This window comes from Sinocyclocheilus rhinocerous, unplaced genomic scaffold, assembly GCF_001515625.1.
Source record: "Sinocyclocheilus rhinocerous isolate Xijiao unplaced genomic scaffold, SAMN03320098_v1.1 scaffold561, whole genome shotgun sequence".
Lineage (NCBI taxonomy): Eukaryota > Metazoa > Chordata > Actinopteri > Cypriniformes > Cyprinidae > Sinocyclocheilus > Sinocyclocheilus rhinocerous.
In genome coordinates, this window is record NW_015641041.1 from 1,753,387 (window position 1) to 1,763,403 (window position 10,017).

Below are 10,017 nucleotides of genomic sequence, written 5' to 3' on the forward strand. Positions count from 1 at the left end.
TAGATAGATAGATAGATAGATATAGATAAGGTAGATAGATAGATAGATAGATAGATAGATAGATGGGGTTGCATTGAGGGATACAGTAACCACCACTATATTATACTTTAGTTGTATACTGCACATTTTGTCACATTTAGTAAGCCTAGATAAATTTGCTTGATAAATTTAATTCTAAATAATCTGCATAATGTATGCAATATTTAAACTGCATACTCAATATACAGTAGACAGTATGATAGTGTGCTGATCCAAATGCAGCCTCGTTTATTTAAAGATGCTTTGCTGCTATCTAGTGTTGTATTTGGGTATTGTGTTTTGCACTAATTTTCACTGGTTCACTGTTAGCCAATCATGCAGAGGTCGCTAATGAGCTGCTGTTGATTAATGAGAAGGCTTGATGAGTGTGAGTCACATCTGCAGAGAGGAAACGAATGCATGGCTTCAGTTCAGGATAGAGTTGCTGCATTAAATATTGTAGGGAAATTATACAGTCCCCTCAACCAACCCCTTGGTAACATCTGTTTTATGACAGTTTTAAGGTAGTGTCATTTCATTTAAAGCACTTAAGAGCACAGTAAAAAAAACGTTGTGTTTTTTTTTTTTTTTCAGATCATAGATTGCTCAACAAACATCAAGATGTACAAACCAACAAGGTTCAAAGCAAAGAAATCTGGAGCCACATCATCGCTGCTCTACAAGCCCAAGTGAAGGTCAAGAAACACAGGCAACATCTGAAATCTCATGATAACTGCTTTCTGGGCTCTGATGCAGTGGATGTTATTCAGGATTATCTGACCCAGAATAAGGTTTTTGGAGATGCCCAGGCCTCCAGAGCCACAGTGTCACGACTGTGCCAGGTGCTGCTGGACTGTAAGGTGTTTGAGGCGGTGGGAGCCAAAGTTTTGGGCAAGACCAGTAAAACAGGAGGCTTCCAGGACAGCAGCAGCAGCCTCTACAGATTCCTGAAGGATCCGTCCCTGGATGTGTTGGAAATGGCGCTTTTCCCACCAAGTGAAGAGAGTCTGATGAACATCACACCATGCAGGTGTTTCAGATCACTGTAGATGCTTTTTTGTTGTAGCACTGAATGTTTTTCTTACATTTGAATTATAATATTTGATCTTTTTAGGCAGGACATCCTGTTATTCTCCCATAGTACACCTGTGAAACCAGACCATGTGTTGGATCGTCTCATGGAGAAGCTGGACTTGACCGGACTTGTCGGTTCTCCTCCCACTGATTGTCTTCCTCCATCTGGTAAGAGCTTTGTTCAGATTCTGCTGATGTTTGAGGTACAAAGGCTGTGTTTGTAATGTACTGTAATCTACCAACTATTTTTCATGTTGCATGTTTAATTCAGTGAATGGTGTCGAGCTAACAAAAAACAAGCTAAATAGTTATCTTTAAATTTTTTTTAAATCATATTTTGTTTCAAATAATTAAAGTTTGTCTGCCTCCAAGAAAAAAAAACTTATTTTAATCTATCTCATAATTATCTTGCATAATATACTTTTTATTTTTTTTTAAATAAAATTTAGTTTCGACTTGTTTTTATTTTGACTTTACTTTAAATGATCTCATAATTATCTTTAACTCTAAGGTGGCAACATTATTTATTAAATTTTGTTTAAAAAAATTAAGGCTAGTATGCCTCAACGTTTAATTTTTTTTTTATAATTTTAATCTCATAATCATCTTTAACTCTGAGGTGGCAACATACAGTAGCATGCATATTGCAATATTTATTTTTTTGATCCAGTTTTGTTAAATATCTAAAAGCTTATATGCCTCAAAGTTAAAAAAATTAAAATGGTTATTTTGACTTTAACTCTGTGGCGGCAACATAGTAAGCATATATTTAAATGTTTAAATCAAATTTTGTTTCAAATATTTCAAAGTTTGTCTGCTTTTATATAATTTTGTTTTTTTATTTCTTAATTTATCTAAATAGTTTGAACGAGTGTTAGAAGTCCTGCAGCTGACGCTGAAGCTGCTGTCTGCGTCTGCACGTGAGGAACTGCGCAGGCTGCTGGAGTTTATGGCCGCAGCTGCAGATGCTGCAAATGTCAAGCTGCACAAAGAAGTGAGGAGTCATAAAGCACGCAATGAGTTATTCACACAAATGTCAACTGTTTACACTTATTTCGAATTGTCAGATTGAAAACCGGGTGGTTGTGAAGAAGACGTTCACCAGAGCCGTCATCCAGAGCAAGAGTCTGACAAAAGGAAAGACAGACCTGCTCATGCTCTTCATGCTTGACAACCACCAGGAGATCTTCAAGGTTTCTTCTTTTTTTTTTAATGAATTAAGACAATACTGATCAATAATGATATAATACAGAAATAATTAGTTGTGGCTGTTGTACATCATCATACTTCCTTTTATTAGATTCCAGGGTCTCTTCACAAACTGGTCAGTGAGAAGCTGGATGACATTGTGAAACACAGAGATTCTTCCACAACTGGTATGATATTTATAGTGTTATTTTAGCATTCATATATTTCAGTTAATAATTACAGTTAGTAATTTTAGTGCTTTAACTTGCACTTCATTTTTCATTTGTGACCCTGGACCACAAAACCAGTCATAAGGGTCAATTTTGTTGTATACATCATCTGAATGAATACGCTTTCCATTGATGTATGGTTTGTTAGGATTGGACAATATTTGGCCGAGATACAACTATTTGAAAATCTGGAATCTGAGGGTGCAAAAAAATCGCCTTTAAAGTTGCCCAAATGAAGTTCTTAGCAATGCATATTACTAATCAAAAATTAAGTTTTGATATATTTACGGCAGGAAATGTACAAAATATCTTCACCTATCCAACCTAACTATGATAATAATAAAGTGACAAGTGGTTTGAAGTATTTGTCTTCTCTTGTTATGTTAGATACCCCGTTTTGTCAGCGAGTGCCAAGAGACACGTACACAGAGACCATAAAGGACTCGACCAAAAATGAGCTGTACTCTCTCTTGAAAAACATTGATGAAAACACCAAATATCCCCTGAAAGAGAAGAAACGACTCCTGGCGCAGTTTTATAAGGGTCATCCAGACATCTTCATGCAGTATTTTGGGTCTAGACTGAGCACACTAAACCTTCTTGAAGTTTAAGTTCACTGTGTCCTGTAAATGTTTTTTTGTTTGTTTTTTTGTATCCAAATAAATAAAAATAAACATTTAAGTGTCAAATAAGAATGGAGTATGTGTCTTTAAATAGTCTAAATGTAATATTCTACCTTCTTAGTGGGAAAATTGTTATGGATAGGGCCTATGCCTCATAAATAAACTGAAAATACTCCAATAGAAGTGTGAATGTTACACAGAAATGAGTTGTTATATAATCATATTATACACCAAAAAACGTGTTAAAATACGAAATGCAGCAGCCTGTCATATATTAAGACAGAAATCATATTTTGCTGGTTTTAAAAGGAACTCAAACTCAAGTTGTGAGCAACTCTTTTATCGCTATACTAGCCTTTTCGTTCTTTATTAAAGTTTTGTAGTAGCCCATATATTATTTGTGATGCATTTGTTTTGTACTGAGGTACTTCTATTTATGTCGTAAGTATTTTTTTAATCTTTATTAAATTTGCGAAATGTCTGAAAGCCATTACAAACATCACCTTTGTGCTTTCGTCGCGTCCTGTGCCTTTAATACTGATGCGTCTCCAGAAGCCGCTGTGGCTCCGTCCGTTCTTTACGCGTTACAAACTCTGATTGGCTCTTCACTCCTAGACAGACAAAAGCTCGTCCAATCAGCGTCCGATGGGTCAGGACACGTCAATTAGAGCGGAGTGCGCTTCCAGCGCCTGTTCTCAGATCAGTTGGTCGTGCGCACAGCGTCGGGTGTTCCTACAGCGAGTAGATTTACTTAACTGTTCCTGGATCAGCTCTAGGGTTCAAATCTCGCCCCGGGGTTGAGACTGAATTCCGGGCGCGGCTCAAATCTCCTCCCCGGATGCCCCAGAAACCCTAACACAGTCATTGCCACACATTCAGTTTTTTTCGGGTTGTTCATGGTGCGGAGCTGCGAAAGGAGGATGAAGTTTTTGGTGGCAGTCACATTGATCGTTGGCTCGGTGATTTTCCTGCTTTTCCCGAGCGGATCGGAGGCGGATGAGAAGAAAAAGGGACCCAAAGTCACGGCCAAGGTACAAAAACGCTGCGCCGTATCTGGCCTATTGCACTATTCCTAATGTTACGTTTATACTTAAATTCAGCGTGCCAGATTCGCCTAGCCTATTTCTTTTTGCTTGAAAACCATCTGTATGTTTAGTTTATTTTTTTTCACCATTTGCATTTACCAATTTTCATTGGTTTTGTGCAAAATACACTATTATAATCAGGCCTGTAACACTGCACAAGTGTTTCATAATTTAATCAAAGTATTGCATCAATATTTGTCACTTGACCTGAAGTCTATTGATAAATCTGGGTTTTATGGTCGCTTATGGATTCACCATAATGCATCTGCAGAACTGATGTTTGATGTGCTGGTGTGACTCTGGATATGATTGCTTTCGCAGGTTTACTTTGACATCAGGATCGGAGATGAGGATGCAGGACGGATCGTCATTGGACTCTTTGGAAAAACTGTCCCTACAACGACAGAAAATTTCCTCCAGCTGGCCACTGGCGAGGTGAGTTAGGTTTTTTTTTTTTTCTTCCATTGCTGGTCAGGATTGATGATTCATAGTAAAGTGAGTCTAAATGAATGCAATTCTGATTTCCAGAAAGGATTTGGTTACAAGGGCAGCAAGTTCCACCGTGTGATCAAAGACTTCATGATCCAGGGAGGAGATTTCACTAAAGAAGATGGAACCGGAGGTATCATGTTTAATTGTTGTTTTAATGTTCTCATAAAATTAGAACTCATTAAGATTATCAACCTAGTACTTAAGTAATTTTTTTGAGGTCTCAGATGCCAAACAAGAGCAATAAACCTCAGTTTATTAGCTCCAGGATTATTAAAAGATTTCTAACGCCTCTATGTAGGTAAGAGCATCTACGGAGACCGTTTTCCTGATGAGAACTTCAAGCTGAAGCATTATGGTCCTGGTTGGCTCAGCATGGCCAATGCCGGCAAAGACACCAACGGCTCCCAGTTCTTCATCACCACGGTCCAAACGCCATGGCTGGACGGCAAACATGTCGTGTTTGGCAAAATCCTGGAGGGCATGGTGAGTATCTCCACTTCGTCCATCTGTGAAGAAGTTGTCTGTTCTTCCATACTCATAGAAGTGCATTTACTAATTTTGTGGCTTTTCCTGCTGTCTTGAAGGATGTGGTGAGAAAGATTGAGAGCACAAAGACCGATGGGCGAGATAAACCTCTCAAGGATGTCATTATCCACGACTCTGGCAAGATCGAGGTGGAAAAGCCTTTTGCAATAGCTAAAGAGTAATTTAAGTGTGGGGGGACAATAGGACTCTGGGTTTAAGGGGATTGAATTTGGTGCCACTAGAGTTCTAGTGGGAAGAGCGAGTGTGTATGCGCTCATTGGAGCTCCGCCCCCTCGCGGGACCGTCACACACCAGTCCTGATCCGCAGAGCGGCACATCCTGGGTCCAGTTCAAACCAGCATTCCACACGGTCAGATTCCTGACCCACTTCAACCTGCTTTTGTAAACTAATCTTCAATAAAGGATCCAGGTTTTCTTAATGCTGTCGTCTTGCTTAAATAAATGCCTTTTGTTTTGTTTTGTTTTTTGACCATGAACAAATCAGACACTCTCTTTATTTCATAATAATCTTAATAAAAGTGTCTTGGCACAGTAAAACAAAATCAGTGACAACCTGGGTTTGGAATGTGATTTTCATGAAGAAATGTCCAGTTTATATTTTACACTGACATTTAAAAGACAAAATATATCCATAACGAATTATGAAAATTAAAATTGAACACAAAACTACATTTTAATATGGTGGGGGGAAAAACTAAAGTATAAATCACATTTAGTACTGCATACTGCAATGACATATAACGGCATTTGCACTTAAAATATTTACATTTAAATCTACTTGTGTGTTGGCAGGGTTCCTAAAAATAGTCTTTATTTATTCTTTCTTTTTTTTCAGAAATATATGAAATGAATAAAAAATATACGCAAACATTTATTTGTTTGGATCACTTATTTCAAGGATCATGAAGACAAATTATGCACAAAAACTAGATTTTAATATGGAAAAAAAACCTTTTTGAAAAATAGTCTAAATTAAATTTAGTACAACGTATTGAAATGCTGTATAATTGCAGAGGTACTTTAAATATTAAAATTTTAATCTATTTTGTGCATAATAATACAGTTGGCAGGCTCCAACTCCAAATGACCGAGACCGTTTTTGTGAGATTCACATAATAAACTATGACAAACCTAAAGATGAAAGATTCAGTCTAAACATGCAAAGGCACATTTAATGCAGATGGAGTTGCTAGGCAAGCTCACATTCTCTGTGTCTCTGGCAGTGAGCTGATATTGCCTCTTGTTTATGGTAATAGTGGGGATTTTGGGATGCACGGGCAGCTCTGGTGCACAGGTGAGGCCGCTGGGTTTAGCGCAGCTCTTTTTGAAACTCACTTTGACGTCTCTGGGGTAAAAACCCTGCAGGACGCCGGCCGCCACGATATCAGGGAGGTCTGGGGGGAAATGAACACAACAGAGTGTTTCTCTTGGATGTAATCAACACATTTCTGTAATGACACAATCACAGTAATCTAGTCAGGTTTACCTGATCTGGATTCAAGCTGGTAAGGGTCAGCCGAGAAACCAACTACTCGCTGATGGAATAACTGAAATCTATAGGAAGACAATGTTCAATGTTTATTTAGAATCAATTGATCTAAATCTGATTCCAAATGCAGGCTGCATTTATGGATATGAATTTATTAAAGAAATGAGGATGAACATACCTGTATCCCTGCTCTTGACAGTCATCTGACTGGTTTTCACTGAAATATAACAATTAGGAATAACAAGCCAGAAAGCAGTGTTAACAGAATTATTAGTTTACTTCTTGTTACTAATTTAACTGAATTTTCCAGTGAAGTGATCTGGTGTAAATACATACTCAGAGCTGCAGTTCTTGCTCGCCGAATGAAAATGTTTGACCTGCAGGAAGTCCAGGAGCTCTTGAGGAACAACGTCATTTTGATACAGAATCACCTGTAATCAGCAGCCAATGAACAAAACTATTACATTACAATGTTGATATATTCCGATCTATTTTATATATTATGATACTTTATATACCCTACAGTTCAAACGTTTGTTTTTGAAAAATGTCTCTTATGTTCACCATGGCTGCATTTATTTGATCAAAAATACATTAAAAAACTATATTGTGAAATATTTTTACAATTTAAAATGCTTTCTATGTTAATATTTTAAAATGTAATTTATTCCTGTGATGCAAAGCTGAATTTTCAGCATCATTACTCCAGTCTTCAGTGTCACATGATCCTTCAGAAATCATTCTGATATGCTGATTTGCTGCTCAAGAAATATTTCTTATTATTATCAATATTGAAAACAGTTGTGCTGCTTCATATTTTTGTGGAAACGGTAATACCTTTTTCAGAACTCTTTGATTAATAGAAAGTTCAATAGAACAGGGTTTATTTGAAATAAAAAATGTTTTTTGGCCAATTTAATACATCCTTGCTGAATAAAAGTATTGATTTCTTATTTAAAATAAATAAATAAATAAAAGTAATATTTCTCATCAAATATCCAAAAACAAGGTGATGAGGGGTGAGGGTGCTACATTTGAAATAGCATACTAATATTCTATTTTTGCAGTATGTTGTATAGACTGTGCTTAGTATGTGATTTTTTTATTTTTTTTTTGGTGTATATTGGATATTTCGATTTCCAAACACATTTGCCCTTTTAGAACACAGGTCTCGTAAAGGTTAAAAACAAAACAAAATGTGCTTTTTACAACCTGATTGCGTGCAATACTGTATCCCATAATATGACCCTCAATGATCCTCTATTCTGTCAAATGAGTAGGGTACAACAGGGCTAAAGGCGCCCCGGGGTAAAAGGCGCCTTTGAAATTATTTTCATCTAAACCACTAGATGGCACAAAAACGCGGCATAGCACTTTCCAAAACATTTGCTTTTCAAGATGCACGTGTATATTTGTCTGATCTTTGACGTGATTGCGCGCAGCAGCGCAAAGTTGATTCTGTGCTTACATGATCTAATATTTGATGTTTTTTAAAATGTTGTTGCATATGTTGCAAAATTAATGCATATATTTTGAGACAAAGGTCTTCTTAACGATTTGTTTTGTTTAAGATAATTAAAGCAACATTTTTTAAAATAACTAAAGAATATTTCAAAGTATGGTATTTGGGGTAAAAAGCGCCCGTGCTGTTGGGGCTAAGGGCGCACAGTAATTAACATGATAATTAATAGATGGCTGACTTTTCCATGACATGGTTAGATTCAGATGGTAAATATCATATATTATGTTGGGTGTCCATATTAGAGATAATCACCATGTTTAGAATGAATATGATAGGATCGCTGAGGTGTGTGCTTCCCCCGGATACCTTCCAGCCTCAATCAAGCCAAAGACTCGGATTACTCCACTCTCCATATCCTCTGCACTCTCTCACGGACCTTTCCCTCACCCTCACTTCCTCCGGACTCGACACCAGTACTCACTGTGACCAAATAAACTGTTTTGTATATAACTAACCTGTTGTGTCAGACCTCTTCCGTAACAATTAGAGATAATCACCATGTTTAGAATGAAACCATCATATTTAAAAACATGATATTAATCATATCATATAATAAAATATAATTTGCGGTTACTACTGTAAATATATATTCAATTATTATTGGATCGCCTTCAATACTTTCAGAATCTTAACTTATTAAAATGATTTTGTTTCTGTATTTTAAAATATATTTTTTATAGTAACATATTTTAATGACAGTATATTTATTGAACAAATGAATTATTTTACTCAAAATAAACAGAAAATAGTACAAACTTTGCTAAAGTGATTGTTTTGAACAAGTATTAATTTAAAGACATGATTTATAAAAAAAAATTAAAAAAAACATTATTTTAGCTGAAGTATTTGTATCAATACCGTGTGTGGGGTAAAAGGCCCCTCTTTCATACATTTATAAGATTTTTAAACAAAATAAACAACTTGAATGATTTATTTTCACACAAAATCTGTTGCTCCATTAATGTTCAATACAACGTATATATTTTTTCTGCAATTATACATTTTAGGCGCAGTGAATAGCACATTTTTTCTTAAGGTGGGCCTTTAGCCCCGTTGTACCCTACTATTTAAAATATATTGTTGTGTACTACATATGCTTAATAAACTATTACACCTGTGTTGTTATTGCTAACAAAAACTATAAAAAAAATATTTCGGTAATTGAAATAAAACTTAAATAAAATAAAAAAATTAAATGAAAATAAGAATTATTACTTTGGCAATTAACTAAAGTTAGTACTTGACGTACTAAAACTACTAAAACTGAAATAGAAAAATTAAAGCTAAATCAAATTATTAAAAAGAATAACTAAAATAATGCTAATTCAAAATATGAATAAATACCATAACAGAATAAAATAAGCATAAGAAATATATAGCATAAAACAATAAAATATATATAAAAAATAATAAAACAACAACATAATATAATAACATAAAATAACTATATCTACCTGGATGTAGTCTTCCAGTTCCTGCCGTCTTTGCTCCAGCAGTTTGGTTCGCAGGTGCTGATTTCTCTTACTGGGGAAATCGGGAGCGCGCAGAATCTTCTTCAGCTTCCGGTGAAGCATCTGAAATTCACTGTGTCTCCGCAAAACAAAGTGTTTCCTTCCATTGAAGAGAATCTCCAACCTGAAGAGCTGAAAAACAAGAGAGTCCGTGTCATAAAACCCGTAAACGATCAGAACAGACTTCAATAAAATTAATTGCTCTGTAACTACTACCATGTCAACCACTGATCTATATA

The 10,017-nt window shown here is 35.8% G+C and overlaps 3 protein-coding genes across 3 annotated transcripts in view; 2 read left to right on the plus strand and 1 right to left on the minus strand.

Moving 5' to 3' along the window:
• The first annotated feature begins 358 nt into the window (after positions 1-358).
• Positions 359-3,188, plus strand: LOC107754379 (DEP domain-containing protein 7-like). The gene is made up of 7 exons (XM_016570794.1): positions 359-514; positions 613-1,048; positions 1,133-1,295; positions 1,955-2,086; positions 2,160-2,285; positions 2,393-2,468; positions 2,898-3,188. The coding sequence occupies exons 1-7, from the start codon at positions 388-390 to the stop codon at positions 3,119-3,121; spliced, it is 1,284 nt and encodes a 427-aa protein (XP_016426280.1). The 5' UTR covers positions 359-387; the 3' UTR covers positions 3,122-3,188.
• Positions 3,189-3,940: 752 nt separating this feature from the next.
• On the plus strand, positions 3,941-5,675 carry LOC107754356 (peptidyl-prolyl cis-trans isomerase B-like). Its single transcript, XM_016570774.1, has 5 exons — positions 3,941-4,164; positions 4,540-4,653; positions 4,747-4,840; positions 5,009-5,193; positions 5,295-5,675. Exons 1-5 carry the CDS (start codon positions 4,030-4,032, stop codon positions 5,415-5,417), a joined length of 651 nt encoding a protein of 216 aa, XP_016426260.1. The 5' UTR covers positions 3,941-4,029; the 3' UTR covers positions 5,418-5,675.
• LOC107754380 (sorting nexin-24-like) overlaps positions 5,512-10,017 on the minus strand; it is an 18,487-nt gene continuing 13,981 nt past the window's right edge. Inside the window, exons 3-7 of the mRNA XM_016570795.1 lie at positions 9,722-9,910; positions 7,082-7,176; positions 6,924-6,962; positions 6,743-6,810; positions 5,512-6,650 (exon numbers count right to left, since the gene is read on the minus strand). Coding sequence (XP_016426281.1) covers positions 6,403-6,650; positions 6,743-6,810; positions 6,924-6,962; positions 7,082-7,176; positions 9,722-9,910 — 639 coding nt within the window. The 3' untranslated portion in view covers positions 5,512-6,402. The remainder of the gene's footprint in view (positions 6,651-6,742; positions 6,811-6,923; positions 6,963-7,081; positions 7,177-9,721; positions 9,911-10,017) is intronic.